The sequence below is a fragment of the Rhinolophus sinicus genome, linkage group LG07 (assembly GCF_036562045.2).
Source record: "Rhinolophus sinicus isolate RSC01 linkage group LG07, ASM3656204v1, whole genome shotgun sequence".
Lineage (NCBI taxonomy): Eukaryota > Metazoa > Chordata > Mammalia > Chiroptera > Rhinolophidae > Rhinolophus > Rhinolophus sinicus.
The window spans coordinates 26,555,987-26,576,177 of NC_133757.1; the positions used below are offsets into that span (position 1 = coordinate 26,555,987).

Sequence of the window (20,191 nt, forward strand, 5' to 3'; positions counted from 1 at the left end):
CAGGTTTTGCTTGAAGTTCAAAAGATGACCTACAAATGGACAGCCCCCATTCTTGACCCCACTTGAGGAGACCCTTCCTTTCCCCTCAACCACCAAAGCCAGCCCTGCAAGCAGTCTGGATATAAAGCTTCTGGAAGCCTATTGATTGAGAGTAGGTTTGTCAGCCTCAGAAAGCAGCCTACCTCAGGCTTGTGGGCTTTACTTGCCACCCTGGGCTCTACCCTGTGGCCCACATGGTGGTTTACTTTTCCCCATTAGATCCTCTTTCATGATTTCCTGAGTTACTCCCTTCAGCCTGTATTTGTTTAACGTTCAGAGCCGTTTCCTATTTGGTAACGTTTGGGGCTTTCATGGGGTCGGACATGCACATCAATTCCCCTTCCTTCTGTTCCCATTCAGTGGTGTTCTCTGTTCCATAGATTCTGGCTGCGACTCAGTCACTGACACCGAGACTGAGGACGAAAAGGTCCTTCCCTACTTGAAGAAGCAGAGCCTGCCACTGTTGCCATCCAAGACTTCACCTGAGAACCTCATGGTGGTGCAGCCGGAACGCATTCGCTGTGGGGTAGGCACTTCTGGGGCTGGTGGGTCCACGTCAGCACACAGGCTTTCAGGCTTTTCGGTGGATGGGTTTGTTGGAATAAAGGGAACGGGTTCTCTTGTTGCACCTCAGTGTAATCCCAGACTTCCTGTGCGGTTCCCCTGAACATAAGCTGCCCTGGGAACCCCAGGACCTGGGTCTTCGACAAAGAGAGACGAGCCTAGGAATGCATGTGTCATCAATCTAAGACTTTTTAGTTCATGGATCCAAAACTTAGGACATGTGGGAGACCAGCAGATATGAGCATTACTAGACACTTATGCCACCTCTGGAGTTCGAGACCTGGCTTTGTTCCTGCCAGCCTGGTGCTGGGAGCAAGGAGATGTAGGGCATTTTGAGAGCTTGCTTCCTTCTCCATCCACTGGCCCCTGGCATGGCCCAAATGAGTGCTTCGGAGCTTGCTGGCTGAAACTTGCTGGCCAGTATTGCTTGCTAAAGGGGTAAGATTAATGCCTAAGCATAATGTGACTAACATTTTCAGGCTGATTTGAATGTGATGGCCAACTGATGGGCCACTGTCATTTGAATCCTACCATAGTGTTGATAGTTTTTCATGATTTCTCCTTTCCTGACAAACAGTGTGTGATACTAGTTCAGAGCAGCAAAATGCTTCCCCATAGCTACAAGCCCTTTGTTAAGTTTGCTACCATGGGCTCCTGAGACAAAAGGGCAACAGAGCTGTGGCAATGGGAAGTACTAGCTTCCTTGCCTTTGTGAGTGATTTCCCGTGCAATTTGGGTCCATGAGGCATTGGGCAAGGACTTCTTACGTGAGGGTTGCAAACTGCTGCTTTGGGCTGGATTGAACTCATAGACATGTTTGTTTTGGACTGCACGGTATTTTAAAAGTCAGGCATGAAAATCTGTGTTTCCAGCTTTCTTTAAGTCAGAATGTGGTGATACCAGGCTTTAGAAGACTGGCTGGTCTGAGCAGCCCTTTATATGGGCCTTGCATCTCCCAGTTCGCTTCATAATTCTTCCTGCCTTCCCCATGCCCCTCTCACCCTGAGATCAGGCTGGTGGATGCCTGTGGGTGGGAACTAAAGAACAATGCCTTTAACATCCCTCCCTGATTCTCCAGCTGTTGTTCCTTCTCCCATCCTGGCTCCCACTAATTCAGGATTCTCCTTGTTGCCTACTCTAGGTCTCTGGGTCCTGAGGTAGCTGGGCTGGGGTTAGTCCTAACTGACAATAGGGGAGACACACTCGTTCTGTCTGGCTTCCCACGCTCCCTGGGACAAGGGCTGGGCTTGCAGCAGAAGTCAGGTCAACCACAAACACATTCACAGTCAGGCTCAGCAGCCCCCAGGAGCCGGGACCACGCCGCTCCCTCACCTGTTGTGAAATCACACCCCTTGTAATGTAGGGCACTCTGAGGACTTTATAGCAGAATCTTAGAATGAACGCATGGGGAGTTAGGATGAACTTAGAATGAACATTATGGCCAGAAATCTTTCTTTTCCCCATTTTGTTATTTTTTGTTTTTTGGGGTTTTTTTTGGGGGGAAGGGCTATCCCTACCAGTTCAATGTCTTCAGAGGACAAGATAATTCCATTTGGCAGGCTTGGCAAGAGATCTTAAACCAAGGCAAAATAGCCATTCGGGTTGCTCAGTACCTTGGGAAAATTAATCCTCCAGTAAGTTATTTTTGTCCATCCATGAACAGCACTAAGTTGTAGAACAAGAGGGCTTCTCTAGGCTGATGCCTCTTACATTGTAAGCAGCATATGAGTCACCTGGGAATCTTGGTAAAAGTGCAGATGCTGGTTCAGTGGGCCCAGGAAGGGCCTGAGCATCTGCATTTCTAACAAGCTTCCAGGGAAGCCAATGCTGCTGGTCCCTTGGCCTCATTTTGGTAGCAAGGCTAGTCTAGAACAGTGCTTCTCCAACTATCTATGGTGAAAAACTACTCTGTATTTTGTTTTTTAAATTTCCAATTCTGCCATGGACCAATGCTTTTATAAAATACAAAAAAAAAAAAAAAAAAAAAAAAGAGAGAAGGAGAAGAAAAGAAATGCTATAAAAATGAAATAATAAGGCACAAAATACAAGCCCCGGATTTTAAAATTGTTACCATTAGGTTCAACATATATAAGATTACTCCATCAAATTACTATAAAGGTTTATAAATGTTCACTCTTGGTTTTTGTAACTTGTTTCATTGGGACCTATGGCCAACAGTGGCTGCCCAGCCCTGGACTGCAGACCCCACCTTGTTCTGGAACAGTCTCCCTAGATACCGTGTTTCCCCGAAAATAAGACCTAGCCGGACCATCAGTTCTAATGCGTCTTTTGGAGCAAAAATTAATATAAGACTCAGTCTTATTTTAATATAAGACTCAGTCTTATATAATATATAAGACCAGGTATAATATAATATAATACCCAGTATAATATAATATAATACCCGGTATAATATAATACTGGGTCTTATATTAATTTTTGCTCCAAAAGACGCGTTAGAGCTGATGGTCCAGCTAGGTCTTATTTTCAGGGAAACAGGGTAGGATTGGGGCTAAGGGAGCTGGGAGACCATCTGGCTCAGCACCCTAATAGGGGGCCCAGGAGGGAGAGGGGATGATGACTAGTCTCCTGTTCCAGGCAGAAACCACTGTCTACGTCATTCTGAGATGTAAACTGGATGAGAGAGTGACGACGGAAGCAGAATTTTCTCCTGAGGACGCTCCCTCAATAAGGGTGGAAGCCAAGCTGGAGAATGAGTACACCATTTCCATGAAGGCTCCTAGTAAGTAGCGCCATTTACCTCCAGAAATTAGGCATCATGTTATGGAAGAGGCCCCCTCATGCTTGCTTTTACTTGTCCTATTGTTATTTAACAACTGAGCAAAGTGACAGCCATAATTTGGGTTTGGTTGTCATGTTCCATTTAAAGAAAAGGAAGTGTCAGAAACATACATGTGGCATGGGGTGGGGGCGGGGAGGAATGGCTATATTAACATTTTTATCATTATAAAGTTAATGTATTAAAATCCTTTTGAAATTAGAGAAAAGTAAGGAAAAAGCCATCAGACTACCATTCAGTCTTTTTGGTTTGTTCACAATTTTTAGAAATATCGTTGTTTCGATAGTATCTATTACCTGATATTCTGGTTTTCTTTATGTAATCTTATATGTATTCTTTCCCCATCCCTTTCCCCTATGCTACCGTGTTTCCCCCAAAATAAGACCTAGTCAGACAATCAACTTTAATGTGTCTTTTGGAGCAAAAATTAATATAAGACCTGGTATTATATTATATCATATTATATTATACCCGGTTTTATATTATATAAGACCCAGTCTTATATTAAGTTTTGCTCCAAAAGACGCATTAGAGCTGATTGTCTGGCTAGGTTTTATTTTCGGGGAAACATGGTATTTCTTGGACTTTACAAACTTGCCATTTTATAACACATTTTTTTCTATTATAAAGGTAATGTGATGCTGTATACCTGAAATTAATATAAAATCATATCTAATAGCAAAAAAAATAATGTGTGCTCAATACAGAAAACTTGAGAATACAATAACGATAACGGAAAGTAAATAGTAAATTACCCATATGCCGACCCCATGGGAAATCACTTGTTTCTGTATTTTTCCATATCTGTACACATGACCATACTGTCTCCTAGTCCACTTTTGTTACCTAGAAAATACCTGTGAGTATTTTTCCATACTAGTAAATGGTTGTAACATAATCCATTGTATAGACAGATGTCCCATAATTTATAAAACCAGTTCCTTGTGTTGGACTTGTATCTTACAACCATAATTTTTAAAGCTGCATAATACTCAACTGAAAAGAAATGTCATCTTTCAATTTTTCATTTCCTCATTGTTGCATATTTATGTAATTTCTGATTGCTTATTGTCTTCTTATTTTTAATTATAATATATTGAGCATCATTATGCCTAGCAGGTTATTTTTTTCCTTTTGTATTTAGGATTATTCCTTAAGATGGAAACCTTTAAACAATGGGCATTGTTAAGGATCCTGGGAAATAGTGCTTAATTGCTTTCTGAAATATTACTGCTCTCAAGTTTATTTGCTATGCCATTACCAGCATGAGGTGTTGTCGTTTTAAATACTTTTTGCTAATTTGATGTTTTTAAAAAATAGTGTGTTTTAATTTGTGGTTTATTTTATTACTAGTGAGGGTGAATATTTTTTTCATGTTCTTTACTTGTCGCATTATCTCTTTTGTGAATCAAATCTTTGTGGTTGGAGTATTTTTAATTTTTTACTTCCCCCCTCAAAACCCCTTCCTGTGGTGCAGAAGAGAGAGAGAGAGAGAGCATGCAGGGAGGGTTCATAGTAATGATAGCAGAGCAGAGAATCAATTCTGCTGGCCCAGTGGGTGGAAGTACGGAGTTCCACCGGCCCAGATCCCTCCCACCTTCTGGCAACCACTGGCCTTTGTGTAAAGTGCTTTAATTTAAACTCTTCTTCTTGCTTATTGTGGTACTGGGCCTATAGTAGTGAACCAAATAGATGAAAATCATTCGAAAATTAAGTTTCCGATCCAGTGAGGATAATTCCTCTGACTCAGAGTCCTGTCATGTGTGAGTCTGCTCGTTTTTTTAGAACTTCTGCCCTTGCCCTCACTTCCTTATCCCCGCTCACCTCCAAGATCTATCTTCCAGCCCCCAATTTCTTCGCCATTAAGATGAATCCATCAACACTTTCCCTGGACCCTTATTCTTTCTGGGCACTTTTATAGTATCTTTTCTTCTGTTCAGACCTTTCATCTGGGAATGTTTCTCTGAAGATATATTCCGGGGATTTAGTGGTGTGCGAAACCACTATCAGCTATTACACTGACATGGAAGAAATTGGGAGTTTATTGTCCAGTGCTGCCAATCCTGTGGAGTTCATGTGTCAGGTAAGGATGTTAGAAAGGAAACCTGAGTTTTCTGGAGATGGATTTTCTGCTCATGGTTCATCAGCCTTGAATCTGCTGTTTGGGAGATAGCTGGATTTAAAATCTGACTGCCTTCACTTTTGTCTTTAGGCCTTTAAAATTGTGCCCTACAACACAGAGACCCTTGATAAACTGCTAACAGAGTCCCTGAAGAACAACATCCCTGCAAGTGGGCTGCACCTCTTTGGAATCAACCAGCTGGAAGAAGAAGATATGATGACAAGTAAGTCAACAGTCAAACCTGAGGAAACCAACACTGGGTTGACTCCAGTTTGCTGGTTCCTGCTCTACAGCCCCCCCCTTGGAGAAGGAGTCCTTCTTCACTGGCTAACCAGAGAGTCTTCTGCATTGTAAATCTGAATTCATCACCCCCTTACTGAAAACCCTTTGTGGTTCCCACTTGCCTTCCAGATAAAGTCCAAACTCCTTAACCTGTTTGCAGGTTCTTCCCATGGGCTCCTGCTGCATTTCTGATCTCGTCTCTCTCCACTCTCTCCCTTGGCTTTTGTGCTCTGCTCCACAGAAGGTATGGACTTCTTCCATCTAATGAAAATGCCGCCCTGCCTCTTGTCATCTCGACTCATGAGAATACACTTCTTCCTGCCCTTCTTGGTTGCCATTCACCTGGCTAATTTCTCTTTACCTCCCTGCAACAGCTTAGATTGTACTTCCTCAGGAACACCTTCTTGAACCTTCAGAAGGTTCCATCTACATCCTGCGGCTCCCCCAGCATGTTGGCTGTCCACTGTCCTTGTGCTGCTCAGCTGTATCTGTCTCCTTTGCTGGGCTGTCAGCTCAGTGAGGGCTGGGACTGTGCCTGGGTGGCTCATTGTAGGCTCTTGAAACAAATACTTGTTTGATGAGGGAGGAGTAGTCTTGTGTGCACGTGTAACATGCCAGGACCTGGGAGAACCACTTGCATGGGGATGGTGCCTGGAGCACTGGACAGGATGCCTGGTATTCTGTGGACACCACTCTTCCTTCATGCTGTGGGTGCACTTCACAAGGGGACCCACGTCTTCTTACCCTCTGCCTGTGTTCCATTCTTCCATAGCCTAACAGAACCATAGGATGAGTTATGCTACCTGCACATCCTTCTCCTGGGCCATTCTCTTGTTGCCTCTCCCCATTTCCCTACTGTGGAATGTTCTTGCATTACTTTCAGCAGGTGTTAATATTCTCTATTCTTAAACTTGGGGCTTAGGAGGGAGTGTGTGGGATTCTGGGGACATTTTCAGATCTCTCATTCCAAGGATCATATCCTGGTGAATAGAAGCTGGGTTTGTCTTATTAAAAAAAAAATATATATATATATATCTCTCTCTATATATATATATAGATAGATAGATAGATAGATAGATAGATATATGTGTGTGTATATATATTATATATATATATATATATATGTGTGTGTGTGTGTATGTATAGATACATATATATATATATATATATATATGGTGTCACAGTTGTGTTTAGAAATCAACTTTTATGAAAACAAAAAAAGATTTGCCCTTCCCCGCCACCTCCACAACAAACACGTCTGTTTTCTTGGTTGAGTTTAACTTGTTGTACCATATTTCCCCGAAAATAAGACCTAGCCAGACAATAGGCTCTAATGTGTCTTTTGGAGCAAAAATTAAAATAAAACCTGGTCTTATTTTACTATAATTTAAGACCTGGTTTTTATAATATAATATAATTAATATAATATTGTATAATACTGGGTCTTATATTAGTTTTTGCTGTAAAAGACGCATTAGAGCTGATTGTCCGGCTAGGTCTTATTTTCGGGGAAACATGGTATTCGGATATTAGTAGGTGGAGGGGGTCATGGGGATCCAGTGACTCTCAGGAGTACTTTGTTTCCCACGAAATCTGAGGTTAATGGACATCCTGGGGTTCACTTGCATTAATACAAACATTTAAAACCTGTTCTAAACAAGGAACTTACTGAACACCATCATATTAATCCTCCCAGGTCCCTTTGAGATAGTCTGGAAATATTTTCTATTTCAAAACTAAGGCTTGGGGGAAAGACTAAGTAACATAGTCAGAGTTACTTGACATGCTTTATGAAATTGGGAATAAGAACTAAGAAAATGGACTTCTTTCTTTCAGTCAGCACAAAACAATTGCTTGAAAGTACCCTGAAATTTGCAGAGAAGGTCAAAACATGATTCCTGTTGCACTTTGTGGCTGCTATTTAAGCCTTTAAAAAATCTGCACATGATGAATCTATTCTTTCTTAGGAGTCTCTGTTTCTTTTAGAGAAAGAAGGTAGGATATTAATTATTAGATTTGCTAATAATTAACATACGAGTATTATTTCTTCTGTCATCTGAGGGTATAATCTTCAGTAGTTCCTTGAAGGAAGCTGTCAGATGTTAGGTCCATCAACAAGAAGTAATGATCAAGTGCCTGCTGGATGCAATGTTAGGCTTGTCAGCTTTGTCTCCCAGAATGGGGTGCCCACTCTGCCTCCCCTTTTATCTGTCCATGAAGTTTTCATTGACAATTTTTCAGATCAGAGGGATGAAGAGCTGCCCACCTTGTTACATTTTGCTGCGAAGTATGGACTGAAGAATCTCACCGCCTTGTTGCTCACCTGCCCGGGAGCCCTGCAAGCATACAGCGTAGCCAACAAGCACGGACACTACCCCAACACCATCGCCGAGAAACATGGCTTCAGGGACCTGCGGCAGTTCATCGATGAGTATGTGGTAAGGTCAAGGTGGGAGAGGCCCCGGACTGGAAAAGCACTACGTGGTCCTAGGGCTTCCTTTTCACCAAAGACGTGGTCAGGTGTCATCTCTAGCATGTCCTCCTGTGCCTCTTCCGGCAGGGGCAATACATGTGGGCTTAAGAAACCAGCTCTGGAGTCACATGGACCTGGGTCCAAGTTCCTGTAGCAACATTCGTCAGCCACGTGGCTTTGGACAAATCATGTGTCCTCTCTCTCTGTTTCCTAATATGTAGAAGGAAGATAACAGTATACTCATAGGGTTCTTTTGAGGAGAAAAGGAAATAATGTAGGTAAAAAACTGAGGTCCACCTTCAGAGAATTTACGGAAACATTTATGGAATGAATCTGCTGAAGATTTGGTGCTGATTCCTCTTCCTCAGTCACCTCCCCGTCCACTTCCAAGTCATCTTGGTGGGGTGCTCCCAGTGGCCTCACCCACCATCAAGCCCAGGTGAACTGTGTTAGGATTGTTTCTTTCCTTAGCAGAGACACTATAAAACTTTGCACCTGAGGTTTCAGGAAGCCCAACTGTGAGGCCTCATCTTCTGCTGACAGCTTCTTTCTGAGTCTGCCTGTCTTAGCGTAGATATTCCCAGTTTATCTGCTCACTTGGTTTTGGACCAGATTCTCCTTGATCATTGACTTCTGGGTCCTTCTTTGAGTGTAATCTCATCTTATGCCTAGACTTTGGAGTCACCCCAGTATTGCTTCCATTTTTTTGGCAGCAGCTGCCCTTCCTGACTCTACCCTTTTCGGGTTTTCCTCCATTGTCACGATTTACAGCAAGGACGTGGGAATAGCTTGGCCTCTCGTATGGGGCTGTGACCTCAAAAGAAACAGTAAACAGAATTGAGTCTTGCTCTCTACCTCCAGACAGGAATGATCCTGACACCACCCCAGAAATCTAACTGTCTGTTCTGTATTTGACAAGCTACACGGCAATGACTCACGAGGCATATAGAGGGGGCTTCCCAAAGTTTTGGGGTGATTAAGTATATTGAATGAATAGAATAGCCCAAGTGCCAATGATTTGGGCATCATAGACATAAATGAAGTTATAAAGTGCTCACAGTCTGGGAGTATTTACTCAGCTTTACTTTGAAGTCACAAAAGTATAAAAGGCACTGTTTCATTTCCATGCCAATAGTTTTTATAAAGGACAACACAGTGTTCATGTTAATAACTGCTATCTATTGAATTTATTTAATTGGCAAATGCATGATCCTATTTCATCCTCACCACAATCCTTTGAAGTTGACAGTATTATTATCTCCCTTTAATAAATGAGGAAAGGGGCTTTGAAAGGCAGAGTACCTGTGCCTAGGGTCACACACTAGTAAGGGCAGAGATAGGATTTGAACCTGGTTTGATACAAAAGCTGGGGTTTGTTATCCTGCTTACTCTACGCAGCAGGGAGGTTTCAAGATACACTTTCAGCTTGTACTGAAGTTAATCTGATTCACATTTCTCATATCATCTTTGTCCTCCAACTGTAGTCACTTTCAACCAATGCATCGTTAGCGTTGCTACCAAAAGGTTGTTCCTACGTGTTGTTTATGACCTCTAAGAAATGTCCCATTTCCTCTTTCCGCGACATCAAAACCAAATGCCAGTCGTTGAATCTCCAGCATTTCACAGCTGCCACCTGGTTCACTCCTTGGGTCTTATCAGGAAACCAACATAGACTGTCAATGGTAGATTAGCTCTCTCAGGGTAGTGATGATGAAAATGAGTATTTTTTGTGGGTTGATGCTGAAATCAGGATTGTGAAACACCAAAATTTCTCACCAGGAAAAGTTGTGCAGAGGTTTTTGAGAAGCCAGCTCTCTGGTTTCCCAACCACCTGGAGGCAGAATGACAGAGGGCAGCTGGCCTGACTTCGGGGCATTTCATCCAAGATCATCTCTCCTTGATTACACAGGACATAAAAACGAGGGATGCACTTTGTGTACTTTGGTGAAGTGCACTGTCAGGCACTTTGGAGCCGCCTGCTGGAAGGACGAGGCCTAGTGAATCAGGTTCCTGAGGGACCTCTGACTACACATAATCAAAAACACCTTAGCTACAGCCCTGTTGATCCCATTTGAATTTCCATGTGGCTAGTCAGTAAGGGTTATACCCTCGTGCATTTCCTCCCTTTTGAGGAACCATTAGGGTATGATGGAAAGGTCAGAAGCCAGGATTGCAGTCCTTTGAGTAAGGTGCTAGGTTTTCCTGAGCTTTGGTTTTCTCATCTGTGAACTAGAGACTATTATACCTTTCTTAAGCACTGGTGCAAACAATGACAATAATTGCTAGGTATAGGCAAATACCTAGCATCGTACCTGACACATAATAAGTGCTCGTGAGAAAGGTGAAAATTTGGCCGGCCCGGTGGTTCAGGTGGTTGGAGCGCCGTGCTCCTAATGCTGAGGTTGTCAGCGGGGGTGTTGGGGGGTGGAGCGCAAGGCTCCTAATACCAGCATGGGCCAGGGAGTCCTACACAGCTAGACTGAGAAATAATGGCTTGAACCGGAGTGAGGGATGGAGGGTGACAGGGGGTGGAGAGGCGGAAGAAAGGGGGGAAGAAAAAGAAAGGTGAAAATTTGTGTCTTCTGGTAATTGGATGTTTATCTAGTGTATGACTTTGCTTAGTGTTCGGGTAAGAAACACAAAACATAAAACAAACACAAAGAGACTTGAAGCCTGGCCTCAAGGAGCTTTCAGTCTGGTGGGAAATAAATATAGATGTACACACAGAGAGAACCTTTACTTTGCCTGTCACAGGCCCATTCAGGGGCCCAGCTCTGCCCAGAAAGCCAGGGTGTCTCAGTGTGCCTATGTCTCTTTCAGGAAACTGTGGACATGCTGAAGAGTCACATTAAAGAGGAACTGATGCAAGGGGAGGAGGCTGATGCTGTGTATGAGTCCATGGCCCACCTTTCCACAGACCTGCTCATGAAATGCTCCCTCAACCCTGGTTGTGACGAGGAGCTGTACGAGTCCATGGCTGCCTTCGCCCCAGCTGCCACGGAAGACCTGTGTAAGTAGCACAGCCCAGTTCTGTTTCATCGTTTTGCTGACAGCTTTCCTTATTCTGGTATATGGCAGGGGATGGGGAAGGAGTAGGGGAAGTCCCCACTTAACCCCACATTGCCCCTGAGAAGTGAAGATCCTGTTTTACACAAAGTTAGATCTGTCATCATGTGCTGTGACAAGCAGAATCCTTCTCCAAACTTCCTCTGCTGTGATTACTATGTGACTGGAAAGTTTCAGCAACGGCCTGGAATTCAGAGCTGATGAAGACATTGCCTTGTTATCCGAGAAATGAAATCAGTGGTTTTCAACCTTGTCAGTCCCAATAGGCCTTTGTGTTGTTTTTTTTTGTAGCAAACGGTTTGCCATGCTACCCTTCCTATGCTGATCGTGAGATTTATATGTAATCTAACCTACCTACAGCTGACATTTTTAGAAATCAAATATACACCCTAACTAAAGTATAAAAGAGAACTATAAATGTAAAAGAGAACTAACATAAAAAAGAGGAGAGGAAGTTTTCAGCCAGGCCTGCACATGAGGACACAATGCAATAGTTAGATGCAGACACCTGCACACAGAATCACTGCCAATGTCGTGGCCTCAAATGCTGACTGAGACATATCTGTTGGACTGGGGACTTGGGTCCCACCAATAACGTTGGCATCAGTGCCTGGATTTTCCTAAATGGTGAACAATTCTTTACACTCTCCTCTCTATTTTCATAGTAATTGAACTGGAAAATTCAGTGTATATTAAAACCATGCAAAAATATGAATTGTGTTTATATATGAATTCGTTTAGTTTCTAGGCTCAGAAAATTATAAGCAGGTGTTTTTTTTTATAAAAAAAAATAGTAACCTGATTTTATTGGATTAATATAGAATAAACTTATTTCTAAAATATCATATTTCCAGGACATGATTTTTCTTGTAAATGGCATAACAAATTTTACTCATTTTTGGTTATATATTTTTTTCCAATTGCAAAAGCAATACATTCTTACAAAAACTTGAAACAAAATGGAAATACATAATTGAGTAATTAAAAGTCCACATGACTCATGCAACCAATATAGCAGTTGTAATAGTTTGGTGATTTGTCCATATTTTTCTTTGTACCTTCTGATATTAAATGAAAAAATATACACACATACCTATACATATACCCAGAGATGTACAAACACACATATGTGTAAATTTGTATCATAAGCGGTTTTTTATCTATATGTATGCCTAAGGAAATATTTAAAAGCCATGAGAGACATGGCTACCCTCTTCATTGTGCAGGGCTGTCGGACACATTGCAGGGTGTCGAGCATCTTTCTCCCTTGTCCTGCTCCATGCCAGTAGTGTCCGTCCATCAGGGTGACAACCCAAAACACTCTCATAGATTTTCCAACCTCCCCCTAGAGGGCAGTGCTGCTCCCCTTGAGAGCCACTGGCCAAAGTTCTGTTATATTTCAAGTGCACGTATCAAGGTTGGAGCTGGAGGACCACACAGTCGGCCCTCTAAGAGCCTTCTCGACATGTTACCAGCATTTACTATTAAATGCTAAGCTCTCTGAAACTGCCTAGGACTTAGCTCTCCTTCCCTCTGATCTAATTAATAGATTCAAGAAAGACGAGGCAGAGTACCTATCAACATTATCAGCTTTATTGATGGAGGGCTTTCTGGAATGGACTAGATTGAGTATTGCCAACTTGCAGCCCGAGAAGAAGACAGCAGGGCCCTGGGCCCCCAGGGAGGTGGGCCTGATTTTCCTACCCATGAATGGAAAAGCAGACACTGAGGGGGGTGCCTTGGAACAGGAAGTGTGGGCACGTCAGGGTGCCAGAGGTGCCCTGACACCAGCAGCACCTTTGACACTGCAACCCCAACACCTGAAAGGTGTGGTCCAGTGGTTGTTAGGTGCTTGCCAGTCAGATCGGCTGCTCCTTTGAGGGAACGCGGAAAAAGGGAATGCGGTAGAAGCTCTCGTCCAGCACCTAACGGGGAGGACTGGAAGTGCTGGTGGAAGCTCTTCCTGAAAGAGCTGTGACCCCGCAGAGAGGTGAGGAGAGAAGGTGTCATCCCCACTGTCCAAAGCCTCTGTCTCACTAAATCCTTAAAGCAACTGTACAAGGATGCTTTTGTTAACCTGGAATTTACAAATGAGAAAACTGAGGCACAAAGAGGTTACACAAATTTCCTGAAGTCTCACAGCCAGTAAGTAATAGAGCTCAGATTTGAACCCAGGTCTCTCTGTCTCTAGGACTATATTCTTTATTCTGTGCCAGAACTTGCCATCTAGCACCACAAAGTTTAGTCCTGGTTTCTTTCAGAAAAACAGTTTTAGCGGCGGTGGCCCTACTTCCTTTTTCTGCAGCCCAGATATTAGCTCACATAACAGCCTCTGGCGCCCCCTTCCCTTGCACATCCTCGTACCCAATAAGCATTTCTGGAGCATCTACCATGTTTCAGCTACTTGCCTCTCCTGGGTACTGGGGGAGACAAAAGGGGGCCAAGACAGTCCTTTCCAATCTGGAACAGAGATCCCTTCACAGAAGAACATTTGGAGAATAACCGGTACCCACTTGAGAAGCCAGAGACCAGTCATTATTCTGCCCTTGTGACCTTTACTGTGAGACAATTGAACAATTGAAGAATCCCCCACTTTGTTGGCAGAGAGTTGACAGCGAACCTTAACACCTGCTGTCCCCCTGAGTGCTCCACCATATGAAATCCCCCACCACATCAGTAGAAAGCTTCGGGGAATGTGACAGGCAGCCATCCCTTTACTCCTCACAGCAGGAACAGTGAGCCTCTCCAGCACTTCCCAAGGAGGTGGAATGCCGTGGAGCTGGCCTGCTTTGTGGCCAGTTGGCAACTTGTAAAGTTATTTGGGGTCAGGGGGATTCTGGTTACTATGGAACTAGAAAAAGGCCACTGAAGGAGAGGCTGTAGAATTTGGCTGCTTTATTAGGGTTGGGGACCGAGAACCCAGGGCATTTTTCATTTGCCAGATCATATAAACTTTGAATTTTCCGATTCTAGGCATGACTTGGTGTGTGTTTCCGTCTCTGTGGTTTAATCTTAAGAAGGACCACTCACCCACTGGCCCAGAAGCAACAACTTGTACCTGGGGAAGAACCATTCGTTTTACTGCCAACGACTCTCTAGCGGAGAAGGCAGCTTAATTCATAAATAAGGAGGACAAACTGACAAATCTAGGATCCATATTTTCAACATGACCCAACACATTAGTAACTTGGGACATCTGCCAGTTGTTTCACGTCAGCAGATACTTTTGACATCTATTATCTCCTCTGATCGTCCTTGGGCTTGGTAGATAGAATCGTCTATATTTTACAGGGGAGAGAACCAAGGCTCCAAGATTCAGTAACTTATTTAAGTCCCATCGAGGGAGAACTGGGTCAGGAATCTGGGCCTGCAGGTTCTCAGGGGACAAGTCTGTGTGCTCCCCCACTGTGACAAAGACTCTCCTAGCCTGCCCTTCTTCTGGGGTCTGCGTTTGCCAGTCCTAGGATGGACACTTAGACAGGAAGTATTTCTAAATGTCTAAGTAGCTGAATTTATCAGTGCCACCTTTGTCAGCATTCAACTCCAGGGGCTGAAAGTAAACATATGAAGGTATATCGTGTTCACTCACCCACTCATTTCATTCACTTGCTCTCAGGACAAACATGGAGTGCACGCTTTAGGTCAGCTTCTTACCACTGCTTTGGAGGTCACCTAATCGTGTTGGGACAAATCTGCCTCTTTCTGACTTGAGTTTGAATAAGGGAGAGTAACGAGGCTGCCTTCTCCAAAGGGAATCTGAGACAACCACTAAGTAGGAAGGTTGTCACGGAAATTCCCAGTGTTGAATGATGGGAGGCTTGCAAGCAGCATTGGGTTCTGACCTTGAGAGTTTATGATTCCATTCCAAGGTTTTTTTTCTGAACTGGTGTGAATGCACATCCAAAACCACAGACACACACATGCACACGCACACGCACACACAGCCCTCACACGCTTGGTCTTCAGTTTAGATAATGCTGCCATCAGGTGGTAACTACAGGCCTTTGTTATCAGACTTTCAACTTTGCTTCCAATTTTCTTGAGAATTTTTTGTTCAAGATCCCACACATTTAAACCATCACCGTCCTCACCTTACTATATAAGAAATAAATGTCTTTATTAAGGCTTATGCAAACAGTAAATAAAACTCAAGGCACACCTCTCTTTGGGTGTTTTCACAATCTTCTGATCTTTTTCTCATTTAGTTCTTGTACCCCTGACCTTGCGTTCAGAGAATGATACAGTGGACCTAGTGGTTCTCTGACTTAGGTAATATATTTTATGTGGAAAACCTCACCTAGGAACTGGTCACTTCCCTGAGGCTCTGGGTGCTGAGGCCTCAGGAGCCATTTCTGGGAGGTCCTTCTCTGGCTGTTTCCAACGTAATCTGCTTGTGGATTTATCTTTGCTTAAATATCTCGGAGGTTTGTCTTCCATAGGAGAAAGAAGCAAAAGGAGAAAAGTGTAATATCTCCTACTAGAAACTGTAAACTCACGTGAGTCACTAATCCATGCCAGACCAAAGGCTGCTCTGCTTCAGATGACTCCTGCCTTGAATTTCTCTATTGCATCCCTGCTCCCCCCACCTGGTTCCGTGGCTCAAGTTTGTATATGGCGGAGAACTGACTTAGATCTTAGCAACCTCCTTGGTAACTGGTGTCTTTGTAACACATCATCTCCAGCAGTGTTTTCTTCACTGAGCTCTCTGATTCAGCCCCTTTCTGCGAGCTGGATTGCTTCAGAGCTGGGGGCACAATTGGGCACAGTAAAGGGCCTTGCAGCCCAGCCATGTCAGGTTTGAGCGTAGCTGAAGGAGCATTTGTAAGCAAAATTGTCAAGTGACTGATTTGCTTCTGGAACATGCTGCCTTCCCTGTCTGCACCCTTTTCTGTCAAGAGTGTCCCTCCCTATGGCCACTGAGTCTCAGCCATCCTTCTGCTTCCCATCTTGGGAAGACTCTAGGTAATAGAGCCAAGAAATGCTTTAGGGGCAGTGGGGCAGGGTGGAAGGCATGAGGTCTTACCAGCAAGGAACTCGTTCTTAGGCAGGGCTGTTCCTGTCGTGTCCAGGGCTGAAACTGACCCAGCGGGGTGAAGGAAGGCTCAGGGCACTTCCTGACCTCTATTGCTTTTTGTCCCACCAGATGTACCAGAACTGTGTTGGGGACATAGGCACTTATGAAAGCATGTTGGATGGAATGTTTTAAAGTAAACAAGATAAAATCCCCACCACGAACAGCAGTCTTGCTCCCCTCTGGACCTGCACAGCTGTGGGTCACACTTTTCTTGGGGCGCTGCACGCAAATCACTATGCACTCTGCTCATGTACACGTTTCTCAGGTAACCTCCTCCTGCCTCAGGAGGCATGGCCCATCCACAGTGCTGTACACAATAGGTGTTCCACTGTTTTTTGAATTTCAGAGTGCCAGAAAATAAGGAGCGGTCCTCGATTTTGTGATGTAGAGCAGTTTGTTGATGTTCCAGTGCAAAGACTTCACTTTCCCGGGAGGTGGTAGTGAGACATCTAGTAGATGTCCCCGACGGAGTGTGGGACATCTCAGGGTGGTACTAGCTCCCTGTTGCTCCAAGCTGCCTTTTCTTTCATGTCTCCGTACATTTGCTTGTGTTGCTTCTGCTGCCTGAGTTGCCCTTCTTTTCTCTCAGCTTGAGAAATGCCCAGATTCTTTCACAAGACCCAAACACCGCCATACCATGTATTTACTTGTTTGTTCTGCATTAATTTGTTTATTCACATATTCATTCAACAATATTTATCGAATTCCTCGTGTGTTTAAGTCATGTGCCAGGTGACCAAGAGTCAGCAAACAAGCCAGCATGATCCCTGCCTTCCAGAGCTTCTCTTCTAGAAGTAGAGCTGGATGTTACACAAAAATACTAGCTGAATATATAACTACAAACCGTGACAGTGCCATGAAGGAAAGGATGTTGTGGCAGCTACAGATGGGGAGAATGGGGGTGGGGGAGTGTGTGACTTAGCAAGTCATGGTACCCCACCATGAACTCATCCCATAGACTGATTTCTACAGGGCAGAGGGTCTGTGTGTGCTTGCCAGGGGTACCGTATTGAGGTGTTTGTTGTCTGCATAAGAAATCCACAAAACTTGTTGCTTCTCCTAACCCTTTCGTTGGTAGCCCCTTCTTTTTCATTGCCAATGAGTCTATAGACCCTCTCATTTCAGACTGCCATTCTTTCTGTCTCTGTCTCTGCTTCTTTTTGTCTGTTTTTTTCTCTCTCTCTGTCTCTCCGTTACCCCAGCTCCCCACGCCTCCTCCCTCTTTCTGTCTCTCTCGTTCTGCATGTGTGTGACTCTCACTCCTTTTCTCTCCATCTCTCTCTCCTTCCCATCACTTCTCCATTAGGGTATGGAAGGTTGGACGTTCTCATTGACATGGTCAATCAAAGCATCCGTCCCGCCGGAGTGCAAGTAGAACGAATCAGGTTTCAGGTTACCTTCAAAGGTCTGGTCATGCTGCTTCTGGCTCTGAGGCTCTCTTTTGGCCACAAATATACTTGCTGGAAAAAAACTCTTTTGGCCTGCTTTCAGGGTTTGAAAGCCTTTGCAGAAGAATAGTCTCTCAGTATCTGACATTTTACTGTATTATGTACTCAGATTAGGTTTTATATTAAATTAACAACACATAATCTGGATGGAGTTTCCACTACAGTAAGTGATCTAGATTTATGTCCCACGGGGCGTATCATATGGGCTTCTTCACAAATTCATTACTGCTCTTGACTCACTCCCTAATTAAGTGCCTGCGTGGGCTTTCTCTCATCTGTTCAAACTTCTTTCTTCCCAGAAATGGGTTCTTTCTGACTGACTCCTTAAATAAGGTGTAGTATAACTCTGCAGCTGCCTCTTCCTAGAGAAGCCTGGCCTCAGAGTCTCCTTGTTTTTTTTCTTTTCCTCTCCTTTGAAAGAACTTTGCACTTTCTCCTTAGACCAGCAGGTTTCAGTGCATTTCAGTTTATTTTTAACTGACAGGTGGTGAAAGAATCTGAAGTATAAACCCTGAGCATCCAGGGTTATTGTTCTGCTTTCCTTCACAGAGTGTCCTTTGTCCCTTCAGCTCCAGAGTTGTCTGTGTATTTCAGTCACTCGTGTGTTACTCACTCTATGCCTGGGTTGTACATACACATGAGGTTGTCAAATGTAGAGTCTGGGAGGGTCTTATCCCTCACTAACTCCAAGCAATTGGGAATTTTTCTTTTCCTTATTATTACAAAAGTAGTATCTGCCACTCCTAGAACTTACTGCTAATATAAGTGTGGCAATAATATTTTAAAAATCGTTTCATGTGCCAGTGTCACTTGGCTGGTGTCCAGTGCTTAGGGTGCTGCGTTGAGAAGGATTCCGAAGCCAGAAAGAATGCCATGATGGATTGATGATGTTTGCCTTGATTTGGAATAGGGACATGGAGGCCAATGTACTCGCTGTTCCTGGTCTAATTCAGAGATGATTGTGTTCAATTCAGTACAAAAACAGTGATTTTATTTAAAATATAAGTGGAAAGAAAATCATTCTTAGGTAACTTTATTTCAGGCAGTACATTCAGAGACTCAGTGGAGGCCAGAGCCCCACGTCAGGCCAGGACTGCTGAGTCCCTGCGTAGACATGACGGGCTTGTTGAGTGTGCCCTAATCCCTGCGTCCTACTCCCCTCACCAGCCCAGGATAGGAAAGAAATTCATGGCAGGCTGACGATACTGATATTTGGTCCCACTCGTGGTAGGCAGAATAATGTCCCTGATCTGTGAATATGCTCGATTCCATGGCAAAGGGAAATTAAAGTTGTAGATGGAATTAAGGTTGCTAATGAGCTGGCCTTACGGGGAATATCCTGGATTATTGGGGTGGGCCCGGTATAATCACAGTCCTTAAAAATGGAAGAAGAAATCAGAGGACAGACCAGAGATGGCACCATGAGTAGAACTCAGTTCAGCCAAGCTTTCAGCCCAACATTGCTGGCTGTGAAGATGGAGGAAGAGGGCCCCAGTACCAAGGAATGAAGGTGGCCTCTAGAAGCTGGAAAGGGCAAGAAGACAGATCCTCCCCCAGCACCCTCAGAAAGGAATGTAGTCCTGCCAAAACCTTTGTTTTAGCCCAGTAAGACCCATTTCAGACTTCTGAACTATAGAACTATAAGATAATAAATTTATGTTGTTTTAAGCCACCAAGTTTGTGGTAATTTGTTACATCAGCAATAGAAAACTAATATACTATGTAGGTTACCCCAATATAGTGATAATGATAATCATTAATATTTAGTGCCTGGCACTGTTGATAAGCATTTTATAATAAGCATTGTCACAGTTGGCTCATACAGTCTTCCTGTGAGGTAGGTACTTATTTATCCCCACTTTACAGATGGAGATCTAGATGCTCAGTAATATTAGATAACTTGCCCAAGGATGCAGAGCTAGAAAGAGCCAGAGCCAGGACTTGAACCCAGGTCACTGAGATACCAAAGTTCATGTCTCATTCACAACCCTCAGGCTCATTCCTGGACCACCATATCAAAAGGTCTAGTTATGTTCATTTAAATTGGAAAGAATGGGCTTAATTTTAAAATATATAACTGTGACATTGTTTATTTATAACAGCAAAAAAATAATAATTGGAAGCAGGATCAAAAAACAATAGATAAATTGTGGTTAATTTAAACAATGGCACATGATGCAACAATTTAAAAGAATGTATTGGAGCCACTTCTATCAACATAGTACCATCTCAGAATCATAATTAGTACCATCTCAAAAACATAACAAGAAGTCTATTTTTAGGTCACCCATGTAATTAGTTGTATATAAGGAGGAAGCACCTT

General features: G+C 43.5%; 1 protein-coding gene across 2 annotated transcripts in view; it reads left to right on the forward strand.

Annotated features, from left to right (window-relative positions):
* PIK3AP1 (phosphoinositide-3-kinase adaptor protein 1) overlaps nucleotides 1–20,191 on the forward strand; it is a 93,910-nt gene that overhangs the window by 45,828 nt on the left and 27,891 nt on the right. For both annotated transcript variants that reach the window (XM_019724782.2, XM_019724783.2), the window contains exons 3-8: nucleotides 420–565; nucleotides 3,202–3,346; nucleotides 5,344–5,486; nucleotides 5,616–5,748; nucleotides 8,049–8,245; nucleotides 11,101–11,290. In XM_019724782.2, coding sequence (XP_019580341.2) covers nucleotides 420–565; nucleotides 3,202–3,346; nucleotides 5,344–5,486; nucleotides 5,616–5,748; nucleotides 8,049–8,245; nucleotides 11,101–11,290 — 954 coding nt within the window. The remainder of the gene's footprint in view (nucleotides 1–419; nucleotides 566–3,201; nucleotides 3,347–5,343; nucleotides 5,487–5,615; nucleotides 5,749–8,048; nucleotides 8,246–11,100; nucleotides 11,291–20,191) is intronic.